This window comes from Rhipicephalus sanguineus, chromosome 2, assembly GCF_013339695.2.
Source record: "Rhipicephalus sanguineus isolate Rsan-2018 chromosome 2, BIME_Rsan_1.4, whole genome shotgun sequence".
Classification (NCBI taxonomy): Eukaryota; Metazoa; Arthropoda; class Arachnida; order Ixodida; family Ixodidae; genus Rhipicephalus; species Rhipicephalus sanguineus.
Window position 1 is genome coordinate 86,538,987 of NC_051177.1, and position 26,856 is coordinate 86,565,842.

A 26,856-nucleotide genomic window follows, 5' to 3' on the forward strand; every position below is an offset into this window, starting at 1 on the left:
TGCTTCTCTCCTAAAAGCCAATGCGCATGCGCGCGGAATCATATACGGTGAGAATACCGTAGTTTACGTTTACGATGGCGACACTGCCTTTTTTACGCTATATTGGGCGTAAAAATAACGGTCTGGTTTTACAGTGTAGCCTGGCCGTGATTTTTCACAGGGCGAGCGGGGTACGCGGTGTGACAGCCAGGCGAGCGTCGGAGAGCTATTATTTAGTAAGGACGGATGCTATGAGCGAGGCTTTGGCTAAAGCCGCCACCTCGCAGTGTGTTAAGGCATTGACAAAGTTGCACTTGTCCGTTTGAAAACACGCCGATCGGAACGGCCGTAGCAACAACGTGTTGGCGGAGATAATTGCCGGGACCACGCACTCATCCACTTCCAGACGGTGACACCACCCCACGAGTGAAAAGCACTGCGAGAGGAAAGTGTAAGATATAAAAGACGCGTTCGTGGAGCCTCTTTTATATGGTCGACGCTATCGCAGTGGCTTAAACACCCGCAAGTTATCGCCGCAGACTGAGAGGTTGTGGATTCGACAATCGTCAACGGAAGTTCTTTTCCATCTGATCGCGTACATTTTGCTTACGTATTTCCATGACGGAAATACGTCATCAAAGACTTGGTGGACCCCGGCATAAAACACTTTCGTGTTAAGAAATAAACGCGGGAAGCTTGCACTAAGTCGCGCAACGCTTGGCACGGCGAAGCTAGTCGATCCTCAAGTCGTTAGGCTTGCGCCGGTTGGTGCTAAGTGTGAGTGGTTGTTGCTAGGTTTTGCTATGTTGAAAGTAAATTTTGCTACGTTTTAACTAGATTTTGCTACGTTGTAGCTAGGTTTTGCTATATTGTAAACAACCCGACACGGTCACCTAGTGGTTATGGTGCTCAACCGCTGACCCGAAGGTCGCGGGTTTGAAACCCGCGGCCCCTCGGAATCCAGCCGACAACGCTGACACCGGAATTTCTGCGAAACGAGCTCTTTAACGCTATCGCGTTAAAACTATACTGTGGGTTTCACCTTCCAGTCGTGTGAGGCAAATGCATAAAGGACCGTATGACTTTATTTTAATGTGATCGGTTTTCACCCAAAAAAGCAGTTACCATGGCTAGGCGCAGGCTATCAGGGGCGTAGCCAGAAATTTTTTTCGGGGGGGGTTCAACCATACTTTATGTGTGTTCGTGCGTGCGTTTGTATGTGTGCGTGTATATATACGCAAGCAAAACTGAAAAATTTCGGGGGGGGTTTGAACCCCCCCAACCCCCCCCCCCCCTTGGCTACGCCCCTGGGCACAAGCCATCTCTCCCTGTATAGCATTTCGCGCGGTTTTCGTTATTTCATAGCTCTTCTTGTATCTTTGCGCTGCAAGTAAGAAAACGGGACAGGCCACTGAATTTTCGTCCTCCCTGAATGTTTCGCCGCAAACCGTATTAAAATCGGACACTTTGTAACAAAACTGCAGCCCAATGAAATAGGTCAGTTCTAAAAGAATCACCCTGTATAGTTACCTTGTGTGAAAGTCCTCCTGAAGTGGTGGTTTTGATGCTGTCGTCGGTGGTCGGTGATTATAGGAGGCCTTATGATTCGTTAACTTACTTTTCTAGAGTTACTGAAGAGGTTACCATTGCAGAGACGGTGCCACTTTGGTTTTATTTTACTTAACGTATTGAAAAGTGAGAAGCTGATTGCGATTGGAGCGGTGAAACTAGAGGTACCGCCGTAGGAGTGTCTGCTTTTTCTATCTTGTCATAGCTGTAGGATGGCTGTGCGATAACCAAGAAACCTCCGGAATTTCCTGCGGCAGGCCGCAGCGTTCTCTTCTGCCATATTACATACTTACTCTGTTCGCATCCAATGGCTTTACCCGAATTTCGACACACATAAGATTGCTTTCGATGCGTGCGAAATATCCCTTCCTACATCATATGTAACCTCGACAATCACAAGCGATAAGTACACGTTACACGATTGCCTTCCACGATGAACATCTTTTGGAAGCACCGTCGATTGCGCAGCTATTCTGCGTTTTCACAATCTCTGTTACGCTCGACTGGTCGCCGACAAGTCGAGACAGCGAACGTAACATTAGTCAAGGTTGTCCGGTCAATGAAAATTGGCTCTTACCGATTTGAAAGCTTCCTGTATTCGTCCCTTGTAGCTGGACGATGCGAAAACCGCCATTCGTCAGCATACGGCGTCACGAAGCACATTAAACAACCGATGAAGCCCTAACGGCGCAGTCGCTTGCAAAACAGAAGCGGGCTTCTTTGCATAGAGATGTCCATTGCGAAAAAAAGGAAACGTCAACGATGTCTATTAGTTTGTTGTGCGTTCATTTAGTACTACGCATGTTTAAAAAAGGCGTATTCGTGTACATTTGCATATCTTATGGCGATAGAAACTGTATGAGCACTCAAGGCGCGTTCTCGTGATTGGCGTTGCCATGCTATCTTGCTATCGACGGCGCATTCGCGGCCGGACCGTGAAACGTTAAGAGCTTTCCAGAGGCGAGCAGCGCGTTTGGGCGCAGCAGAAGATTAGCCTTTCCATTCCGCTTAATCATCTCTGCAGCCGAGCCAAGGCAGCGCGCTACATTTCGCTGGTACGTGGCTCGAGCGTACCTATTAAATAAAGAAGAAAGACGATGTTCTCACCAGATGTTTATTATGTAATCATGCAACAAGTTCAATGCCGTGAGTTGATGAAATGAAAGCCATACAAACAAACAAAAAACATTAAAGCACGTTTTCAGGACCTGGATGAATGTGATGAGTCATTCTATGTTACGTATATGTACAAAAAAGGAAGAGACATTTTCGAAAACACTTCGTTGAGCAGACAGTTATTCGGCGCATAGACACCGGTGTTGTATACTGCGAGTACCGATTGCTGGGTTATATCAAGCTATACAAAACAGATGGATGACAAAAAAAATTCCTGTAGTCTCGCGCGTCTTCAGTTGAGAACGCCGGGAGCTCGGGTTATTGCAAAACAAAGTATTGCGAGAAGGAACATTTGGAAATAAGCCTGTAACAACTACGAAATTCTCGAACTTAGCGTATCGCTGTAGCGAACTCATGTTCGCGCAACTGTACACAGAAACGAAAGCTTGTACAATTGTTGAAATACCGTGCACAATCTAGAGTACCGTACTCTATTCCACTAGCTTTCTTTATGGCGGTATCACGACCCGTATGTAGTATAGCGCAAGTTTCAAAACCCGAAGGGCGTAAAAAAAAAATCCCTTTAAAACAGAGGGATTCGTGTGAGTGGTACAACGATTGTGATCTTCACTAGCCTAAATTGCAAAAAGCTAGAATATGGCTAGAGTGAAGCTGCCTTCAGCTGATTCTCTGGTCATGTATATATATATACCACGGGTTCATTCTCTCATCATTACCACGGCACGTCGTGAGAATTTAAACGTGAACGGTAGAAAACGTTTTACAAAAGGATTCACTGCGACAGAAACCAGTTACCTCTACAAAGCTCGGAGTTAATAAATGGCGACGGTGTAGGAAAACGACGTTAGATGTTATCAGCAGCGAAAGCACTGTTTTATGTGACTATATCCTTGGCGGCGCAAGGCAAACCGTGTTACGTCCTTAATACCAGCAGACTGTCCAGCAATCAATGCAGCGATGGTGGAAGTCAGATTACAACAGAACAGTGCTTTCGAAGGATTTCAGCTGTTTGACTACAGGAATTTATACGAGCCGAGGCACAAGAATGCGAGAGAGCGCTCGTTAGTATAAAACACCAGCTTAATTGTTCGTCAGGTTGCACATTTCATCTAATGAAATGAAACTGAGACAGGTAGTGCCATATTCGTTTTGTTTCCGATAACCGTCGACTGCGAAACGTTTATAAACGCCGGGTGGCTCGTTTAGGACTCGTGAATTGAAAGTACACACAGTTGCGACCCTACACCGTGAGCACGACAGATCTTGCTATGCAACAGGAACGCGCTCGCCGCGCGGGCATTAAAATGACTAGCAACCACGCTTAACAACACGCGACAACAACAAAAAAAAAACTCGTGACACACAGTCGCCGGGTCCCAGTTGGCACAAGTCCGCAAGAGTCGGTGTATAGGTTTGAAGCGATCCTCGCGTGTCGTGTGTTTTTTCCTGTCTGTAGCCGCAACAGATGTTCGCGACCCTCCCTCTCTACCTCTCAAAAAAGAAATAACGATAAAGGGGGATTCAGTCACGTGTCTCTAAAATCGTCGGTGTAAATAGATGTATATACAACTTTACAGTGCGGCTTCTTCTTGTAAGCTTCGATCAATTACATTCGTGGTGCACCTTTACGGGTTGAGTATACACACTAAAAACACCCCTATAAGTGTCAAAATGGTGTTTAGTTGTCCCATGACTAACACCCTCACGTTTAAGGGGTAAGCTCGAATCGCGGGTAGGAACAAATTTCAATTTTTACTTTTAATTGAAAGTAACGATTATACTTATACTAAAATAAACTTTCGCATCTATCGCCGCCAAATTATTCGTGCCAAATATTTCCGGACATACCAGGTGGACAGAAGAATCATTGCAAAGTTTCTAACGACGCCTTTTTCTCACCGTACATGTAGTTAGAGCTCGCTGTAGTTTATAATAAAAGTTTTATAGCAGCAAAGATAAAGGTGTTATTCATGGGACAACGGAGTATACCTTTAAAGGTACCACCCTAGTACTCGCATTGAACGAACAAACACGCTGAACGTCGCATTAGGTGACCAGCAGAGAAGCGACAGAGGGCGCTTTTGTCAAGCTAGAGCAGGAACTAACCAAGAGGGTTACGATCTGCAAAGTTCTGGACATCCTTCTGCGTTCATACTAGAGTTCAAAATTTTTGCAGGCGTCTATTTACGAAACGACAAATGGTCAATAAGTGTCAAGCAATACCTCCTATATCTCTGCCTGTTGTACTGCTTCTTTACAACATATAGGTTAATTGGTTCTAATTAACTATTGTGAACGTCAGAGCAGTTAATTTTCTCTTCACTCAACTCCAATATATAATCGATAAGCCTTCGTACACTAACTCTCGCCACGACAGACAGCGAACAGCACATTCGTCCATCTTAACAACATCCCGGCAACAAAAAAGAGCGTGCGTGAAGCAACAACAGCAACAGGATCAAAATAATGGGGGGTAAATGAAATGACGACGAAAAGAAGCGAACATCACGACGTGGTACGTGTAAGTACAAACCATGCGGTTTCATGACAAAATCTACACGTATGACTATGTACAAAGTTGATCACTGCTCTCTGGATACTGTTCCAAGCCAGACAGAGGAAGACACGAACACATGCACGTTTTTTTTTCTTCTTCTTCCTTCGCACCCTACTCTCATAAATTTACATTTCCTATCTCTCTTCAACGACGTGAGCAAGCAACATCACAGCTAGAGTTCGTCACTCTTCACGTTCATGTGTGTACTCTAGAAATGCTCATAAACTGCGTTCGAAAAGCGTGCAAAGGTGCGGCACGCGTTTCACATTTCATACTCATTTCACCGTCACGAACTGCGAAAATGACAAAATGTATTTGCACTCTCTTCAAAACTAATCGAAAAGGGAACTGTAATCCATGGTTTACAAGTATAAACGATTAACTGGACGTTATAACCCGAAAAATGTTTCGTGAACAGTGCAAACCAGTCAAACACGACCTAAGTTGGTCTTAATATCCTCAACAAACAGCTCCTGCAATCACCGCTTTGATTAAAACATGTATTTCGACAGGCATGCTGCCATAAAATCATCAGGAAAGTGAGAATCTATTGTTCACCAATTAATATGGCAATAGTTCCCGTTAATTGCATGGAGTACAAAGCCTAGGGAGAAGACAGCGTTAATTTTCTTTCTTTTTGTACCATTATTACACCAAAATACCAAGCAGCGTTTTCGCATGGTCAAGTTTTACGTGGGAAAGTTAATTTTGCGCATTGAATTGCCATTTCGAATGACGGGCATGACAGGCCTCTTGCCATCTTTCTTTCCCTTTTTCCTATGCCTTCATGTCATGAAGAATAAGCATAATTAACAAATCGCAATCTTGTGCATGAAAAAAGGTGTTGCACATTCCACGTGTAATATTATGCTAGTTGCGTTGCTGACATGCGTGAATCTGCTTTTTACACTCATGACGTGCAGCAGCCATCAAAATGTTGACTTCACTTCTAAACAAACTGTACGGGAAAAAAGTGATATGTGTGACTCTATGTATAAACAGGTCTCCTCTATGTGTGTGTGTGTGTGTGAATGTGAATTTTTTCTTCCATTGCACCAAACCTGCAAACAATACAATAAGCGCAATGTACAATAGCTGAATTTTGCGTGATCAGTGAAATTCCGTATCTGGTACAACGGATTCGCTTATACTAAACAATTTATATAATACATGGACACACACAGATGCCCAGAGCACCATCTTCGCAGGAGTGTACTTCGTTTCAGCCTAACACTGAGACTTTTGTTGCCTTTTGACAAGGAAACATTATGTTATTCTAGAAAGCACTTCGCAAGTTTGAATTTTCGCCGAAATTTGTCATTAAAAATCAGAAACCTGCTAACAATTCACTTACTGTCATAATGCTTTTACTACTAAGGCTGCATAATTAATCTTATTTTCCTATCACATATTGGCTTCCGTGGCCTTATTTGCAACAGTTTTCCTTAAAAAAGAGATGTCAGCATCAGATATCAGGCTGAAACAAAGTAAACGTCTCAGATAAAGTAAGGACCGGCAATATGTCGACTTCCGAACTATATACTCAGCTTATGCGCGTGTCGTGTGGCCATGCCAGAGATGTTTTTTTTTTTCTTCTCTTTTTCATAATAGACACTTGCGGCGTCAAGCTGCTAAGCGTCGTCTTATTGACGCACTCACGCATTTCTATGACGTAACCAGTTTGCGAGAAGCAAACTCGGAAAGCAAAAAAAAAAACGTCTTCGTTTTCGAAAGCTTCCCCAGGCTACGCATTACCTTGTTACAAGGTACACAATACTAGCTAACAAGCTGACACAATCAGTACTTAAATCCTTTGGGACTCAGGTTTGGCTTGCCTATCACACCGGCGGATCTCAGCCGGCTTCTCGATTATAAAGAAGGCTCACTGCAACGTAGCTGCAAAGCGATTTTGTACATGAAACAAAGTTGAAGTTAACGTTTCCTTTCGTTCCTGTTAGCACTTATCGAGGCCGAGGCACTTAGCGAGCTGGTGTCAATTGCCAGGTCGCGATCAGCCTAAGGGCCAAGTGCATTCGAGCCGTTACGTCACACTTCGATGGCAATGTGACTCTGTTGTTACGTTTCTTGTCCAGGAGCTGTAAACCAGTCGCCCGATAAACGCCATTTAAGTTGCCCTTCGTCCAGCAAGTTCGATTCACGAGACATTAGAAACGTGAGAGCTGACGATGTGGTACAGCGTCATGCTTTCGTCGATGAAGTCAGCATGACGTCATCGACGTCGACATACCCAACATGGGAGAGGTCAACCTGTTCTTGCGAACTTCAACTGGTCACTCTAGGTTCGGTAGGGATCGATCCCATGGCAACAGTCTACGGCGGCCGAGACTGCACCTCGGCATTGGGAGGCGAGATCTTTTGGGAGATTGAAAAGAAGGACGTCGTATTGTCGACGTCCCGATAATCCCCAATGCCTCTTATCAACAACAGGCGTTTGGCAGGCGACTCGGTTTACCTCAGCCTGGCGTGCAATATACGCCTCGCAGCCAAAAAAACAGAACTGAGATACTGGCTACAAGTACAGCTACAGGGTGTGAACGACCTCCGGCTGTCTGGGTAGCCGAGGTGCCGGCCCCGAATCTCTCCGTGGAAGACGGTGCTGCTGTGGCACTTGCGGAGGAAGACACGTCGGGGCCGCGTCGCGACACGGAGCGGCCCCGTGGCTGGCGCTCTCTGCGTGCATTGCAGCCCAAGACGGCGGCCCTCATCGGCCCGTCTCGTAGGAGCTCTTCCGGATGTTGAGGCTGATGCCGCCGGCTTCCGACTCGGAGTCGCCGTTGTCGGGCTTGTAGTAGACGGGGAAGACGTCGTCGTCGTCGCCGTCCTGGTTGTAGCTGGGCAGCGCCAGAGGCACCTGAGAGTCCGTGTGCTTGGGGCTGTGCGTCTCCATTCGGTGCATCTGCAGCTTGGGTCCCCACTCGGCCGTTGGTTGGGACAGCATCTTGATGCGCTGCATGAAGAGGAGTATGTGTGGCCGAACGAGCAAGTGAGATAGAGAGAGAGAAAAGTCATAAGCAAAAGGTAGAGATTCTAATACATATATACCCTAGTAGCATGCATTGTAGCAACAACGTTGGGGCAACGTTACAGCAACATTCCCAACGTTGTGGCAACGTTCCGTCAATTGGTACTACTAGTGACAAGGCTTGACACTGTCGGTTACCCTGCACCGAGGAAGGGTATTGAAAGGTGAGGGGGAAAACGAGAATAATAATAAAAGAATATACATTTAGAGAGAAGTTCGTTGTACTGGTTGAACTTTTTACTTTAAAACTCTTTATTTATGTTCTTTTAGCGAAATAGGTTAACGGCTTAATAACTAACAGAAAAAATAAAGCCAAGACTTTAGCGCTGTTACGTCAAAGTGACGTATCGAACATGCGCATTTTTCGCCCGCATTCGTGAGGGTTTCAGAAAGTTATGAAAACTTGCCACGTTGGGCTTCTTGCGCCTTTTAAAACGAAATGTAATCGGTTCTTATCTACCAGCAATAAACCAAACGACGCGAGTAGGCATTGTCAAAATTTATGGCGTAAGCGAGCTGTGGGAACCTCAAGATGGCGTCGCCACCCGTATTACGTTCTTGCGTTTTCCCCTGCTTACCGAGCCTACTCTCACCGTGTGATCTTTATAGGCCGAGTTAGATAACACAAGTTAACTTTCGATTAACCAGTTAACCTCAGCTGGCCATGTAATGGGTAGGACAGACAACCGGTAGACAGTAAGAGCAGCCGAATGGTTACCAAAAGATGCGAAACACAGTCGAGGAAGGCAGAGATTTAGATTCGCAGGGATAAAATGGAATCAGCTCGCACAGGATAGTTCGAGATCATTGGGAGATGTGTTCGTCCTGCAGTGGACTCAAATAGGCTGAAAATGATGATGATGAACTTTCGATTACGTTTAAGTGTCCATTTAAAGCGTGTTTACAGTCGCTGTAGAAAACTATCACGCATTCTTTATTTTTTAATTTTTTTTGTCGTTGATATGCGAGTGCGTGACATTATTATTTGTAGAACAATGCCAGCATTCACTATAGCACTCACCTCTTTTAACGTTCCCCTGGCGTTGTAGATCTTCATGATGGCCACGATCGGGATGGCGCTGACCGAGGCAAACGAGAAGAGGAATCCCACAGCGGTGGCCCAGGCGGGAAACTCGTAGTCGCCGTACTTGGTCGAGGGCATGTCGATCCATGAGAACACCAAGATGGCCTGCGACCGGAGGGTCACGTGATTAATTCAGCGTCCTGAATGCGTTTATCTTTCGCCGAACACGTGGTCAAGGAACAAGGCAGGGACCTCTCAATCGCGACCTGACGGGGACATCGCGGCAATTGACTGTGCGCACCGCGGCTATGGGCGCCATATCAGCGCCCATAGGCTAGCGTAGACACACACTACAATGTGTGTACTTTCTTTGCTTGTCTCTGTGTGTGACGTTTCTGCAATTTAGTTAAAAGCGTAATTTTTTTTCTCAATTGAGTAATATTTTTATATATTGTGAGGTCGGCCATGGTCGCTCACCGAGTTTCGCTCTGCAGACCTCGTTCCTTTCGGCTCCTGCAACCTCAGCCGAACAATTGTCGGCTCGCCTCGCACACTGCCGTCACCTGGCACAAATTAACACCGGGATCCTCCAGGAAGCTCGGAAATCTCACTACGACTTGACTCATCGTGCTGTCACCTTTTCCCCTGGGGACGAATTTCTTCTTCGGACTCCGGTGCGCGTTCCCGGCTTATGCAAAAAATTCATGGAGTCACTTTATTGGACCTTATACACGGTCATTGAGCAAACATCACCCGTTCATTACCGTGTCTCACCGCTTAGGCCTCCCTCCGACCACCGTTGCCGTGGGACAAAAATCGTGCATGTTTCTCGGTTGAAGCCGTATAGACGACACACTTCTTTGTCGCGCGGCCAGGCGGCCGCTTCCAGCGAGAGAGAGAGAATTAATGTGAGCGCAGGTCACTGACTCTTGTTTGTCAACTGGACATATAATCATCATTTGTACAACTTCCTCATCTGTATATGTCATCATCAAAGGTGTGTCAGCTCGAGCTCGACTCGAATAAAGCGATTCCTCATAATATATAGTTGATTTTATATAGGTGAGATAACGTTGCTTTAGGCATTTCGACGTGAGGAGAGCCGCGTGCCTCAACAGAGTTTGTTTTTCTTGAGGGAGTTGTCATTTAAGACTGACGGCAAGTTTGTGCAGATGACGAGTCCCGCGAAGAATAGTGTCGTACAGACGCCGAAAACGCAAGTGCGAAGCTTTGTCCGTCGATAATAGAAGCAAGGTATCGGCTGATAGAAGCTATCCGTGCCGACAAGTATATTCCACGTTTTTGCCACGAACCTCTGGATAAAAATCAAGCGAGGCCAGATGTTGGTTGCACTTGTAATGATGTGAGCTGCCAGAGAGACCAGCGGTTACAGACCTCATGGGCTATAGGTAGTAGTGACACGCCAAGTCGCACGAAGTGAACACCATTTTTTTCTCGTCGGCGTAAAGTGGCGCTTATTGATTGAGATCGTTCGCATCGTCTGTTATCGGTATTTGCGTATTCGCAAAGATATCAAATCAAACGGCTTACCAAAATAAGCGTGGGCACCAGGTACTTCCACACCACCCTCCAGTAGTGCACGGGGAAAGGATAGTGACCCAACATGACCTTGATGTCCTCCATAAACCGATCGACACCTGCGAAAATAGAACGAGAATGAGCTTCGCGACAAGTCAACTGACAGAAAACAGCGTCCTGTTTAGAGGTGCACAAAACAAGTTTTCGGCGACCGAAACATTGTGTCTCTTAGCTTTATAAATAATGAGCGATATATAATTTCTGAGATTTTATTATTCACACAGCTGCTTTGCTTCACGTACAATTACCTAAATGTGAAACTTGGTCGCGTGCGAACTGCGCTGCCTTCGCATAGCGCAGAGCAGGCATTAGAATAAACCTCGATACTTGCCATTGTCACAGCTTGCTACAAATTCACTCGGACAGAAATGCTTGAGCATAATATGCAGTATTGGCTACGCTATTGTTAACTGACCAAAATTTTACAAGGTTGTACTATAGGCCCAACATGACATAAGGGTGCAGTCGCTCACCGTAGACCCAGGCTATCACGATGATCTCTGTCAAGCCGATCATCAAGGCCGAGAAGCTGGCGCAGTAGTTGTCCATCAGCTGCAGCACGTACATGCCACCCTAAAAACAGAAAATTACAAACAGGCACTGTTCAAGATAAAGGCCCGATTTCCACGCAAATGAAGAAAGGAAGACGGAACACAAAGGAAGAAAGGCGCAGCACAAGCGCTGACGTATGCGCTAAGTATGCATCCTTTACAACTCGTCCAGCTAACACACTGATTTGAACCAATAACTAGTTTGCCAGTGTGGTACTGCTAGTCAACGGTTATGGAACAAGGGACAGGATAGCGCCGCATTCATTGGGAACGTATCAGCCAATCCGACAGTTATTCATAAAATGCCATATCCCTATGGTTATGACAAACTCGGCATATCTTTTACGTTGTCGTTGTGCATGTTTCTTACAAAATGTTAAGGACGACGTATTAACAACGGTGCGAGCGAGACGTACTGTGATCTATTGTTTGTGCCTCAATATACACGCGTAACGTGCTCGTCGGAGAGTTCAAGCGACTATTTTGTAACCCTCTAAGTACTTTCATCATTGCACGAAAACATTGTAGATGAAAAGCTGTATTTTAATTCAATTATAAAATGTAATCTACTGCAATATGCCGAGGGAGGAGTCCTTGCCAATAATGACATCGACTACAGCGACAAGTTTCTATTCCTGAACCTAGTGAGGGCCTGGAAGACTCTTAGTTTTAGTTAAACACTGAACCAGGAATGATTTAATTGCCGTTTCACGTGTTCCATCAGTGTCTACCAAGAAACCACTGTCTGAACAATGCTGAATGGCAGCAAGAGGTGAAACAGTGACGGAGAAGTAATTGCTTCCTGTGTACTTCGTGCGTTGTTGGATACAGCTCTATTTGGACGCTGCTTGATTGAATGTCTTTCTGATATGAGGCTGAACCCCACGCTTCCACATCAAAAACCACCAAACACCAAAAAGTTTTGCCGCAACAGAGAAGCAGTGAAAGCGACAGCAACACGTTGGAATGTTAGACGAAGTAGCGGCTAGCTCTTGTAGCATCCAGTCTGTCGTAACTCAAGAAAGCGCCAGCGCGAGGAAACGCGACCGCCGCAGCGAGCGAAGCGACCTTCGTGCTGTCGATCAATTCATCGCAAACCTAGCGGTGAGACCAGCATTTACAAATGTATAAGCCCGTGTACTGATGCCCGTAACGATAAACGCGCGCGACTGTGCCGGCTGAGCAAAGTGCGGAGCGACAGAGCCGCCCCTCCTCCACCGTATTTCGCTCTTCGCTAAATAAGCGTTCGTCGCCTGGCCTCACACGCTTTCACCCGCTCGTAGAACATACGACGCGCGGGGCCACGTTATCGATTTGGACTTTATACGGAACATCACGGCGGTGCCGACGCCAACGGCGAAGACAAAACCGCGCTGAGGGTGTCCATATAATAGCTATCGCCATAAAAGAAAAAGAGGTGCGGCGCAGAACGAAACAGATAAGCACAAGAACAGGAACGCGTGCGACTTAATGTATTGTTTGGGGGGGAAATCACTCGGCGATCACTCACGTTTGTGCAGATGATAAGTCCCGCGAAGAAGAGTGTCGTGCAGACGCCGAGCAACACGAGAGGCTTTCTGTGCTGAAGCTTCTCTGGCCAGGTATCCACGATGGTTGTAACGACGGTCTCGATAATCGTGAACTGCACAGCAGAGATAAAGACAGCAAGAACAAAATGATTTCAACATCACTTAAAGTAAGCCAGGGCCACGTGAAAATTCAAGTGCATCCCGTGTCGTAAATCGAACGCAAATTGGAAAATCGCGAATTTGAACTCCAGGTAATTCATTCAAGGGTAGCGTGGAAGACAGTATTACCTGAGTTCCCATTCCCAGGGTCATCAGCATGAAGAAAAATAGGAACGCCCAGAGAGGTGGCAGGGGTAAATGAGTCACCGCTTCAGGGTAAGCCACAAACGCTAGTCCGGGTCCTGTTTAAAACGATACAAAGCGGATGAGTTCACTGCGCACGAAGGACTCACTGAGCCCCAGAAGCATCAGTTATGAAGTAATGAGCACAGACATTAACAACGTGGAGAAAGGGCCGCATAGAAAGCCTGTTTGAGAGTTTAAGCAGTATAGTGGACCGGTAATCAGTGCCACTCGAGAAACCATAACCCGTCACTTCCGGCACTTACCTTGCGTTTCATACTTCTGTCAGATACAACAGAAAGCTTCGTTCGGCGCTTTCAAAGCGCGCAATCAATCAGTACACATCGCCAGAAAGAACAAAGTTTAATGCTTTCAGCCAGCGCATGTACGTACACACACACACACACGACAGAGAATCGATGCCCAAAAGCTGTCAACGCTCTCATCACCATCTGAATCGGGCGCACTCAAATCATTCCAAACACGCCGGTCTGGAACAACAAGAGTTTTAATCACCTTCAGCAATCATACAGACGTGGCAAAAAAAAAATCAGAAAAATAATAACTGGCTCGATCGTGGGCGCCATTGCCCTACGAGCCAGAACTGCTGGTCACTTGATGTCTTCCATCGTCCATCATCTTCAGGTCTTGTCTTCTGCTGGCTCGTGTCGCGTACGTGCCTTATAAATATTAGCCGGCGACTTACCTTCGTGCTCACGTGTTCTTACTGACTCTCTGTATAGCAGGATTTGGTTTTCTAGAGCAGCACCGCCGTCCATAAGCGGGCGAGAGTAAATTTCTCTCCGATCGTGCATGCCCTGCCATGCGAAATTTGACGGCGTTTACAGGTGTGCTAGTACCAATGAACGAGAGAGAATTTGGATCTCTGTGGGCATTGTGTTGTTGCTTCTGTTCGCAGAAGCTTCGTGAGCTGTCGCGGCCTGGGCAACGACTGGGGTGCGAGAAAAGCCCATCGAAACTTCTCTTAGCCACTGCGAAAGCAGCGAGAACACTGCTTCCCAGCTAAGCTGGTGCCTGGCATCCACCAATGGATCCGCAGGTGCTGCGCACGAAAAGCAACTTCCGCCAGTGTTCCACAGAGTAGCTACAGCGCCAATCGCCCCTGGGCCAACCACAAAGTGCGCTCGCTCACCCGTCAGGTGGCGCGTCGATCTCAACGATCACGACATTGAGCAATGCGATTCCGCTTTTGTTTGTTTTGGCGTGAGCAGCCGGCACGACCAATTGCGGGACGTCACAACGAAAGGCACACGCATAGCAGTAGTAGTAGGTTTGCAGTGTCTCTGAGTAGCAATTACCTTGAGCAGCGACTTCAGACACGTTCACACCCAGCTTGTGTGCCATGAAACCGACTATGCTAAATATGACAAATCCGGCGAAGAAGCTGGTGCCGCAGTTGCCGAAGCAGATGAACAGCGTGTCCCTGCGAAGAGAAGGTGCAAAAGAAACGAGAAGGGTGGTCAGCCAAACCCACACTGATCCGCCTAATGATCCTGCCAAGTAGAGAGACCAGCACAAACACACAAAGAGAAGCAAAAAGCACACATCGTGTCAACCGCATCATTGCGCCAACAACCAATGCACGATCGCAATACAAAGGCAAAACTACACGTCACTCAACAGCGACTAATGCGAGATATGCAAAGAACACACGGCAATTTCAACACAAGATCGACACACGTGGTAAAGATCAAACACAAGCGCTGCGCCACACACTACAGTTCTTCATGATACACACACCACGCGGAACAAAGGAGTACAAAAGAAGGATAGAGTCGTGCAGTTACACGTGAAGGTGGCTTACCTGTAGCAGTTGTTATGGAAACGGTTGTAGCTGGCTAAAGTAATAAGGCCTCCCCAGCACGGAGACAAGGAAAAGAAGATCTGCATTGCAGCGTCACCCCAGACCTGAGACGATACAGGGAAAAGAATCTATGCAGTCGTAATAGGGTTGTCTGCAGTTCGCGCGCCATCGCCAGACTCGCGTGCCCTTGTGCAAGGCAGGAAGGAAGTGAGAGCCTCTCTTTTTTTTTATCTTTTATTTTTTTAAGTTTCTTTCAGTGGACGAGAGAAACGCGCCTTATCTACAGCTATGTCGCAATGTGTCTACGGTGAGTTAGTCGATGGCTATATTGACAAGTTATAGTTGTTAAAACTCCGCACCAGCGACGAACTTGCATTAACGCGCTGGACTTACCCAATGTACCTGAAAAGAAGCAGTTAGTTGCAGGTGCGCCACTAACAGTCTCAGAAAGAATATATAGAGAAACACTGAAAGAAAGCTAGCACAAAGAAAAAGCTCCGGTGAACGTATGCTGGTGTCTGAACAACAACAAGGAGCTATTATTATCTGATACACTTTGCCTTATCCAGATAGTTTTGATTTAAAGCTTGTTTCAAGATATATTATTGTTCAGGTTTGCAGCGATATGAAGCCGGTTTATTAAAGATATTTTTATTGACGTGTTAAAAGTTTTCACATGTAAGCTAACGATCAAGCACAAGAGCAAGGTATAAAATCAGGACTGGAAATGATATACAAAGCTATTACTTCGCAAGGCTTCAGAAATCACTGGTACAGTTCGCGCGATTTCTAAAAGAGCGTGAGGCTTCAGAAATCGCGCGAAAACACGCACGTATAAAGCAAAACGAGATGTCTTACCCTAGCTTCCATGAGTCGTTCCCACTGTGGCGTCAGATAAAACATAATGCCGTCGTAAGCGCCTTCGAGAGTGCAGCTTCGGATCAGCAGAATGACCAGAACAACGTATGGAAACAAGGCTGTGAAGTAGACGACCTGCAAACCGAGATAAAGAAAAAAACGTAGCACATAAGAAGAAGAAAGAAACGGACGAAACGTCGGAGTAGAAAGACAGCCCTAAACATAAGATCGCGGTAAGCTCGCGCTGAAGCCTCAAGCGCCAAAGTGATGCCGATTCCCGACCGAGCATGTTTGACGCATCAGTCAGGCCCGTAGCCAGGAAATTTTTTCTGGAGGGGGGGGGGGGGGGGTGGGCACTTGTTGAAGGCCTTGAATATTTGAGAAAAACGCCTATTTTCATCATTTATTTACGGTAAAACACCCCCTCCATCAAAATTTTGGTGTGAGGGGGGGGGTCTAGCCCCCCTTCCCCCCCCCCCCCCTCCTGGCTACGGGCCTGGCATCAATACATGGAATGTGAAGATATCTCTTGGTTCGGTGAAGTTAATACCCGCATCCCAAACATTTACGTTCGGGAGCACAGTGAATTGGGATAGTTAGTACTGGTTCATTTCGATACAGCGTGACACGGACGACGGAAAAAGTTAAGGTACACAAACAACGGGACGCAGCGCTGACTGTCAACGTTTGTTCATCATTTAGTCCACTGTATTCTGCGAAATGTTTAACTAATTAAGCGGCGATTTAGTGGTCAATGCGAGAGAAGTGCTTTAGCATTACCTTTATCTCTAATTACCTTCAGTTACTTTGATCGTTGTCATTAATGACAGCGCCGGTATTAGACGAGTAAATGTGGTACGCATCACGCGAGGCTTCATACACTTTTCTCCACTTCTACACTCCTAATGTTAACCCATCGGCGGGTCGAATCGATTTGTAATACAGTTTTGGAGGACCGAGACTCAAGCCGCATAGCTTTGGCAGCAGCGTATAGTGTAACCGGTGGAGGTATCCGTTAGGCATCGCTAACCAGTTAAGTTGACACGTAAGAACGAGAGTGCCGGCACTCACTTTTCCCATTGTCTTGACGCCTCTGTACAAGCAGAAGAACACGATGACCCAGCAGACGAAAAGGCACAGGGCCAGCTGCCACCGCACTCCGCCGAGGTCGTGCAGCCCTTCGGTCAGGTCCAGCACAAAGTTGCTGCGAATAGCAATGAGCGAACGCCGAGAGTCAACGTCCACGCATTCCAGGAAACCTAAGATAGCATCCGCTATGTGCCAGAAGTGCTTTACCGCCCAGAAAAAAAGAAAAAAAAATGCGACGTACATTCTTATTTGGTTGAAAATGAATAAAAAATAGGCAAATAAAATTCGGTTGAGATTTATGCTAAGTGCGACAGAAGTGCGTTGTGGTTACCTTTGACTAACTAGAATGACCTACGATTACCTCGATAGCCAACGGTGCTGGAATCAAGTGAGTCATTTCGATAGGGTTGACACAAACTCACACTCTTCTTCATTTTTTTAAACCTTTGTCGCTCGTAATAATAACGCATTATTTGAGTGCTCTGTGGAATTACGAAAACAGCCGCGTTTGATAATAATAGGATCATGCGAAATGGCGTTTGAATACGAAGGTGGTAAGTGGCATGCAGGACGAAAATTTGGCGCCGCAATGGTGAGAAAAGCGAGTGAAAAAAAAAAAGAAAAGAAAACAGAGACTCAAAACCATCTACATCATGGCTGGGGAATGACAAAGCGTCAAATATATTAATAATTGAAAAAAAAAGCAATGCGTGTGGCGCAGGTCCTACTATGTGTATATAATCGGTCCTCTAAAAGGATGCCCAGTCTATTTTCACATGCGTTGGAACTCAATACCAAAGGCAGGCGACCGTCATGCTAAACTTCAGTACTGCAGCTAGGTGAGCTAGCAAGTACATGATCCCCTTATAAAAATGGTGAAAGTGATTTCATGTACAAAATAGGCTAGTCTCAGTAACAAGGCATTTCTTGTTGGCATAAATTCCAACAAAAACGCGCACGGCACCTCCCTATCAGTTTATATAGTGAAGCCGTAGCCGCACTACATATCTTGCTGCGATGAACTGCTGTGAGAATGATAGCGTGTTAAGCGGCGCTTACTGGAAGAATTCGTCACTGGCCATCTTCGTGTTGTCCGTAGAATTCTTGACCGAATCCCAGACAGCGGGGTCCACTTCACTCTGGATGATGCACGAACCGTTGGCCAGGTGGACTCCTCCTTGGGCCGTGCAGTTCTTCGTGTCGAACCTCCGGCACGCTGCAGATTGAGTTTGTTGTTGATGGTTATCACCGATTGAGTTTGTGACAGCAACACTTCAGTTTCTTCATATAAGCAGGGTGAAAAGCTGGGTTAGCCAGTACAGTTCTTTAAGTGAACCTCAGCTCGAAAAGAAAAAAAGAAATGAGCACAGAAAGAGTAATTCCACCAGCGCTCACTCTGCGGTTTGCTCCCTCCGAGTTTCGTTTATGACGCGCTGTCCTTATAACCAACGATATCTTTCTATGGTGAAATGAATTTTCGTTGTCACGCGCGGGTTACAGTTCGTGGATAACAGAAGAGACACTACATTTCTGTTCATGGCAAGTTATACTAATTTTCCACGCTTCACAAAAAGCGACCCGCACGCGCCTGTTTGCATTTGCCAAATCAGTTCTGTGGAATCCCTCAAGGGGGCGGAAGGTCTGTGACAGGAAACAGTTATCCTTCACCTGTCTGTAGAACAATCAAGGATATACACAATAGGGGACTCCGAATTAATTTTGACCACCTGGGGGTGTTATTAGCACGCAGACGTGCGCTTAATTCTATGAACACCGGTGTCATTTTAAAAAAAAAGATTTATTTAATTTTTAGCCCGCCGATGTCGCCTATTAGGCGTAGGTATAGCCCTACGCTAGATGAACGATACTTCCGATGCATCTGTATAGCTTTGTCCGTTCTGTTTACAGCCTAAAAACGACCTCATTTAACCGCACCATCGTAAAGCTTACCATCAGTGTTCCACCAGTTGCTGCAGGAACTCCACGGCAGCGTAGTCGTTAAAGATGACCCCAAGTAGAATAACGACCAGGCCAGAATCATATTGTAATACACTCCTACCAACGCAGTCATCAGGAACATGGCGTATCCAATTCCTGTAGAAAACCGCGTGCAAAGGTGATTAAGCATTAGGCTTTGTTTCGACAGCTACAAATGGGAAAAAGAGAAATACTGAACTTCAACAGGAATTTACATATCAACATTCTTACTGGTAACAAATAGTGGCTTCTTGGCAAGATCTTGCATTATTTGCTTTCTAATTAACTCCTGTGAAAAGTAGGCGGTGCTCCACACCACACCTACCTCATACTCATACGCACTTTATAGTAATACCATATGCTCTGTACAACTTATAAAGAAATCGCACACCGAACGCTCATCAATGTCTCATCATTTCAATAATATGCAGTATAGTGAAAGAATCACGAATAATAATAGTAAGCGACAACCTAAGTATATAATGCTGAGGTTCAGGCACGTAGGCAAGGGGGGGGGGGGGGGCGGGGGGGCCCGGGCCCCCCCCGAAATTCGTCCAGCCTTTTATGTTCCCGGGCAATTTTTTTCTTTTTGCCATGAAAAGACTTTCTTTCGAATAGTTAGGCCTTGGCCCCCCCCCCCCCCCCCGAAAAAAAATCCTGGCTACGTGCCTGCTGAGGTTGTCAATGGCAACAACGCCACTGTCCAGCGCAGACACCTTGTGCATATACATGCGTCATCCAATCACACTCGTTGGCTTTCTGGGTCGTCACAGCGGAGACGAACAAAATAAGTTCAAATCAGCCGCGTACCTTTCGCTCGACTTCGTTTATGATCGTGAACGCCGAGACCGAGAGTGCCATGCTGGACATTGTCAAGTTCCGACATGTTGCCGAATTCCACCATTATTGGTCGGCTCTAATTGGCCCAGAAGGCTGCTACGGAGCCTCTGATTGGCTTAAAATGCCGCCATTACAAAATTAGATAATATGGCGGAATTCGACAGTGTCCCGAATTCAGTGAGGTTTCATGGGCGTGAACTTAAACTGAATTCTAGGTTAGTCACTGAGTATGCGTATGTAACGGTACAGGGAGGTGTTTGATTACCGAACTCGATTCCGGAAAAAGCGCTTAGCGGTTTATGTAGCGCGAGAAGTCAAGACCTACTGCATGACCACGAACGCAGGGTGTAAAAGATTGTTGCCTCTCGCCAATTACAATGCGCAATGATGCCTCGCGTATAAGACAACGCGATGTTCCTTTCATACGCGTTATTTTGAGTGGAATTTTGAACGCGAAGATATTTAACGAGAATGAGTAGTGATGTGGTATACCTTGAAATAAGGGCGATATCTTCCATATAGTAATCGGTCCTTCGCTGGCGTACTGGCCGAACGACAGCTCCATGAGGAAGAGAGGCAGCCCCACGAAGAGCAGCATGACGCTGTACGGGATGAGGAAGGCACCTGCGCGAAGAAATATATAAAGAGAAGATTATATTTGTGCACGCAGTTAAGCGCGTACTAACTACGAGCCAAAGTTTGCTAGTGGCCCTTTTTGACCCTGTAAAGGAAAGCTTTTGCAAGATACCACTGACTGTATTGCTTAGACATACAAACAAAAAATATATATACAAATATACAGGCAGGTTTCTTCAATTGCGGTTGGCATATCTGCTCAGAAAATTACATCAACAATAAGTTAGCTTACTGGAAACAAAGGTCGAGTAATAATGCTCAGTCGTAGGAGAGAGATGAAATCTGCAGCATCCATTTCAATGAGTAAGAACAAAAAAAAAAACGTATGTTTACTAGTATCAGCATTAACTTGAGCAAAAAAAAGGTAAGTATTTTCGTACAAATAGCGGGACAACTGTAGATATGGGAAACATGAACTTTGAATCGCCACAGATGCAAAGCTGAAGCGACCACGATCCCTTGGATCTATCTCCCACGGAAACTTATACGAGGTGAGCGATGACGGAAAGTGAGACGACCAGCCTGCAAAACAATACGCGGTAGGCATATGCAGTATGTACGTAGTCAGTACGTACTCCTTTTTCTGTTCTTGTAACTCCTACTTGTAGCTCCTAAAATCCCCCCTCTTTCGTTCCTGCAATTACATAATCAAATGCAACGGTGGACTACCAGTGCTCAATTCTGAGCCGCATTTAGCAAGAGCAACGCGAAGATGCCCAGAAAACAAATGATTCACTTATAAAAGTGGCGTCTAAGGAACAAGCAGAAAGCAGTCTTTTTATACGCAAATTCTCAGACAGAGATCTCTATAAGGACAACGTTACACTTGCGACATGAGTACGCGCGGGCATAAGCTGGTACACAAATGAAGAGGGTCGAGGTTACGAGAGTCTGCAAGTTTTACTGCGGCCTATAACAAGCTGCACTTCAACAGAAGACATCACAACTGAAGGCGACGAAGGCACTGCTGAGGTTTTTGAGAGCGACGAACTTGGCCAAGCGCCTGTGACAGAAATGTCGCGTACCACGCAGGAGTGACCAACTACCACGCAAGAGTGACCGACTGTTTCTATGTGTGCTATGCTACCACGCAAGAGTGACCGACTGATTCTATGTGTGCTGTGTCATGTGCTATCTTTCTATCTTTCTCTCTCTCTTTCCTCTCCATCTCCCTGTCCCCATGTGTAGGGTAGCAAACCGGTTGTCCTATACTGGTTAACCTCCCTGCCTTTCCTTCTCTACTATTTCTTCTCTCTTCTCTTCTCTTCGCTTCTGTGCCACTAAATTTCTGTAGAAGTGGAGAGTAACGCAAACAAGAAGAAGAAGGATAGGCGAAACCGGAAGCGCAAGCAGTGATTGGCTCTTTCTCACCTCCTCCGTTGCGGTAGCAGAGGTAAGGAAACCGCCATATGTTTCCGAGACCGACGGCGTAACTGAGGCACGACAGCAGGAACTCGACACCCGAGGACCAGTTGCCACGCTCCTTGTTTTCGTCCACATCCCGCGTGGTCGTGATGATCACCTCGGGGATGTCCGGCGGGGGCGGTGGCAACGCCACGGTGTGGTGGTGGTTACCGTTAGCCTGCTGCATGGAAAAGGAGAAAGAAGCCGTTACTATGACAACGTCGATTGATAGATAACGACGACAGAGAGAGAGAGGGGGGGATAGAGAGAAAGAAAGAAAGTGGGAATGAAGAAAAGACAGGGAGTTAGACTTCGTCCAGTTTGCTACCCTACACACGGAGAGAGGAAACATGTAGTGGGAGAGACGAAGAGAGCATGAATTTAAACTATTCACACGCATCGCACACCGTAGCCACAGATTAGCACTTAAGACAGTCGTCTGCAAGTATTCCAGAAGGTCTCGTATGACTCTCTGCACTGATCAACTGTGAGGTCGGGCTCCCTGAATCCTTTCTCTCCTTGAAGACCGATCATCGGGTCTGCTCAAGGTACACTGTAGAGTCTGGCGTCGTTTGTCAAAAGCGGTAACAGTGGGGCGCAAGGTGACATAACGAAGAGCAACATCACTTTACAGGCATGAAGAAATGATTATCGCCGCGCCTAACCTTGACTGACATTGTCGTACGGTCAGTTACGATGCATTCGTTGTGCAAACGTTAATCGAACAACAGCAGAGTGGAGTTGAAACGGCGCGCGTAATGTGGAGGCGGTTCTCGGTACCGCGCGTGCCTAATGAAATGTTTCTGAGCTTAGGCACGCGAATCCTCTAGAAGCGGTTGTCATAGTTGGCTAATCGTTGCATCTCGATTGCTCGCTCCTCTTGACATAAGCATTGTATGTTAAACAGCGAGTCATTAATAAAAGCAATCGAGCTGAGGAGAAAAAATGACGCAGTTGTACGTCGGGTTACTCAACCGTGAGGTACAAGGAATGCGAGAAGTCTGGTCATGTGAACTGTTCGCATCGCTGACAAGATGCAGTAGAGGTGCGTGACACATTCGATCCATAACAGAGCGAACCTTGCTTCCACAGAGGTGCAGGAATGGAATAAGAAGTACGTTCCCACCTCGATGGAACAATGACCATGGTGTTCTGCTAGTGAGTCACGGTATCACCGATTCGATTTCGAATCGCAGCACTCTCATTCAGGTTCTTAGTGAGATCACCCTATTTAGGCTGATATCACTATGCAATGCACAAACTGAATCGAGCGCGTTCTAACTTCGTAAATCACGTGGTTCACGCGCACATGGAATATTGCTCACCGGCTCTCGCAGCAGGCTGTTGCAGCCTTTGTCGATTACAGATCAATCCTAGTTGATGTGATAAAAGCAACAATTAAGCGATCACTACTACCGGAACACGTATCATACAGATGAAGAAATGAGCAGTCTAACATGGAAGTCATCCAGCACACTTCGTACAATACTGATTCATTACTGTGATACAATTGAAAAGCCTATAGTACACGAGAATCTGCACGTTTCGGTACATCCCATCTTCAAGAGCCAGAGCTTTTAACTTGGGAAACTGATAACAATAATATTGAAGGGAGAGTTCTTCTTTTGCTGCAAGATCAATACTTCAAAGTGCAGTCGCTTTCCGGTGTAGAGACGAGTAAAACGAAAAAAAAAATGCTGCAGGAACTATCGTAGTTAATTATCAAAATCAGCAATAGCTCTCTTGTTTGACCCAACTGCTCATCTGCGTGACACCTCGTGCAAGAGTGAGCATACCATATAGGTATTGCACGCTGCCGCAAGTTTTTTTTTTATTTCTTTCAAAAACGTATTGTCGCAGCTCACTGCTTATTGCTGTTAGCACAAAGCATTTAAATACGTGTTTGTCCTTCCTTCAACACACGCAAGTGTTGAGCCAAGGAACACACACGTAAGGACGTTGTCTTGAAGGCACGTTACCTTTGAGGTAAGCCTCGCTACATTTTTATAGCAAATGCAGAAATTTTTGTCAACGAACATCATAGCCTACTGCGTTATTGATTACTTTTTTTCCCGCTAGCTTGACATACACCAAAATTGGTATTGCCTGATGTGACTGTATGACGAACATAAGTGACAGGTGGTAACATGAAAACCATGATATGCATGTCATATATGGCATGATTTACATGCCAACCTCATGGTGCACTCGCGGCCATTTCGTTCGTTTGATATACACCAAAATTGGTACTTCGCGATGTGACTGTATGACGAACATAAATGACAGTGGTTAACATGCGAATCATGTTATGCATGTCATGTACGGTGTGATTTACATGACACTGTCATGGTGCGCTTCCGGCCGTTTTGTTAGCTGGATATATACCAAAATTGGTATGGCATGACAGGAGTGCGCGATGAACATAAATGACAGGTCATGCATTGTATATACCAGAATACACGTTTCATTGGCATGGTATATACCAGATTGTGCATGCATGCGTGCATGGGAAACATGCGATATATGGTGAACTCGATGTCATGGCATGAATGATTTCATTTGACTCAAAGACGAACAAGGCGATGTATGCAGCTCTTTGCTGGCTGCTTCGCATTACATCTATTTCCCACAGTGAGTAGGATCTGCCGGATTTTTTTTTTTTACTGGAACCCTAATGGAATAATACTCAAGCGCTTGGATACTGCGGTATATGAACTATCAAGCGCACGTACGCTCCCGCAAGATGTTAGCGGGACAATGCGAATACCCACGAAAGCAACGCCCTAAGCGTAAACCTTGCCTGCTGCTGCACTCCATTCGAGCAATGTACGGCGCACTAAACTGCATACCGAGTCTTACGTATCCAAACAGGACATGACGACCTGTTCGCGGAGTCAGCCGCTGCGCATTACCTCCAGCATCGGCTCGTGGTCGGCCTCGTCCCCATCCTTGGTGCTGGACTTCAGGAAGTAGTACTGGGGTATGCCTCGCAGCATGGCGCAACTTTCAGCAGCTCGCTTGCGGTTACTGTCTTGATGTTCCGACGTTTGCCGTCTAGCTCACAAGGACTTCGCTTAATGCAGCCGTGACGACGTCCACTGCCGACGGCACACGAAGAAGGTGGCGTTGGGTACTCGAGGCTGCGGCGGTCGTCTCGCGGCGTCACAAAGGCGCACTGTTCGAACAACACCACTGCTTTCTTCCTTTCTCCCGGGGACCCGACGTGTGTCGCTGTCGACAGTAACGTACAACGCCGACTGCGGGGCTGTCAATAAAAGCGAGGCCCTCTATACTTCGGAGGTGCTCAGCTCGAAGTCACGTGCTTCTCGCCGCAGTTCTTGGCAGGCGGCGCGCCTTTTGTACAGGTACTACACCGACGCAGCGACCAAGAGACCCAGACGTCGTCTCATTAAAAAGTTCCGCTCGGCACGATGCGCACGAGCACTACCTTTTTTTTTCTTTTTTGAAGTCGCGACGAGCTATGAGAGCAGGGCTTAACGTCGACCCAGTGAATCGCTGCGTACATTGCCAGTTCGTCACAGGTGTTTCGTGCCAGTTGCATCACGGCAGATGAACCTGGACTCGTAGCGCAGCCATTTCCCCTGCCGTACACATGTGCGACATGGAATTTTTTTGTTGTTATTTCGAAGGCGCAAGCGGCGAACACTGAAGACCAACGGTGCATGTGAATGGCGGGTCATGTGACACACGATCGTAAATACGAGGGGTGCGTCAGTGCGTAATAGCGAACGGAAGTTGGCGATCCACGTCGTAACAATATCCACTAACTTTTACAAGCGAGCCTCTTCATTCATGTATATCAGTCGAAAATGGCATTCTCGCGTACCGTCCCTTAAATACTGCGTAGCAAATACAATGCTAAGGTTTCATTACAAAGCCGCGTCCACAAATTACATTTCAAGCACGTCGCGTTGCCTCTGACTACGCTTGGTAATTAACCCCGTGGAAGATCTTTGGCGATGTCTTACTGGGAATTTAATTCACGGACGAATCTCCAAAACTTACTATGATATCGAATTCTGTGCGTCACACGACGCGTTTGTCAAATTTTTCCACGCTGTTCAATCAATTGGTGATAACGCGAATTAAGCGGGAGAGAGTAGGGCCAGAAAGCGTATACCTGCATTTGTATCATACTTCGCATACGAATATTCAGGTATTAGTGTTAAACTAATATCATTTTGCGGAACAATAAGAATTTGTTCAATACCTATTTTCTCATTTGTCGATCAAAACCATGATCAGTGAAAAACACGTGTTGCTCATTTTTCGAAATATAAGTCGATATTAGGTGAGCTTCTTGCACTATATACTTAACTAAAGGCAGCGCGGGTTGAAGGGGACATAAAAGAGATAGAAAATGAAAAAGAGACGCTAGTTTTAATGATTCCTTCTGTGTCGTTCAGACGTTACTGACGGCAACGCGGTCAGATTATAGTGATCTGTAAAACACAAATGTGCTGCAGCGGAATTTATGTTTGAAAGCTTTCACGCGCGAAACAGTAGCGGTAGAGACGACAGTGTTTGAAAAAAAAAAGTTTCGCATTGTTTGCATGAGTGCATCCACGTGCGCGTTTCTGTGCCTTCACCTTCGTTGGCACGGCCTGCGTTCATTGACTTCTTTCCATGACATGTCTTGGACCTTGGTTTCTTCATACTCCTATAACAGAGGTGCTGAAGAGATGAATATTAAATCAGTATAGTCTAATAAACTGTCCTTAGCTATACAAAACTACATCGTACTTAATTTCACGTTATGGGGCGTTGACCCGGAAAGCACCACCAAACTTCACTAATGATACGGCATTTCGCGCCGAAACGCGAGTGCAAGTACGTCACTATGACTTCACCGAAAAGACTATGTAAGATGCTAATT

The 26,856-nt window shown here is 46.2% G+C and overlaps 1 protein-coding gene across 6 annotated transcripts in view; it reads right to left on the minus strand.

The window, feature by feature from the left end:
• Positions 1-2,648: 2,648 nt before the first annotated feature.
• The window catches only part of LOC119383296 (sodium- and chloride-dependent glycine transporter 1), an 87,115-nt gene continuing 62,907 nt past the window's right edge, over positions 2,649-26,856 (minus strand). For 2 of the 6 annotated variants that reach the window (XM_049412474.1, XM_049412473.1), the window contains exons 2-15: positions 21,927-22,137; positions 20,412-20,543; positions 19,053-19,196; positions 18,162-18,318; positions 17,085-17,217; positions 16,014-16,148; positions 15,156-15,259; positions 14,650-14,774; positions 13,277-13,389; positions 12,970-13,101; positions 11,382-11,481; positions 10,861-10,967; positions 9,307-9,474; positions 2,649-8,210 (exon numbers count right to left, since the gene is read on the minus strand). In XM_049412474.1, the coding sequence (XP_049268431.1) occupies positions 7,965-8,210; positions 9,307-9,474; positions 10,861-10,967; positions 11,382-11,481; positions 12,970-13,101; positions 13,277-13,389; positions 14,650-14,774; positions 15,156-15,259; positions 16,014-16,148; positions 17,085-17,217; positions 18,162-18,318; positions 19,053-19,196; positions 20,412-20,543; positions 21,927-22,137 (2,007 nt within the window). In that variant the 3' untranslated portion in view covers positions 2,649-7,964. Of the gene's footprint in view, positions 8,211-9,306; positions 9,475-10,860; positions 10,968-11,381; positions 11,482-12,969; positions 13,102-13,276; positions 13,390-14,649; positions 14,775-15,155; positions 15,260-16,013; positions 16,149-17,084; positions 17,218-18,161; positions 18,319-19,052; positions 19,197-20,411; positions 20,544-21,926; positions 22,141-24,871; positions 25,199-26,856 lie in introns of those variants that run through there. The other 4 variants (XM_037651365.1, XM_037651364.2, XM_049412472.1 and 1 more) reach the window with 3 other exon arrangements.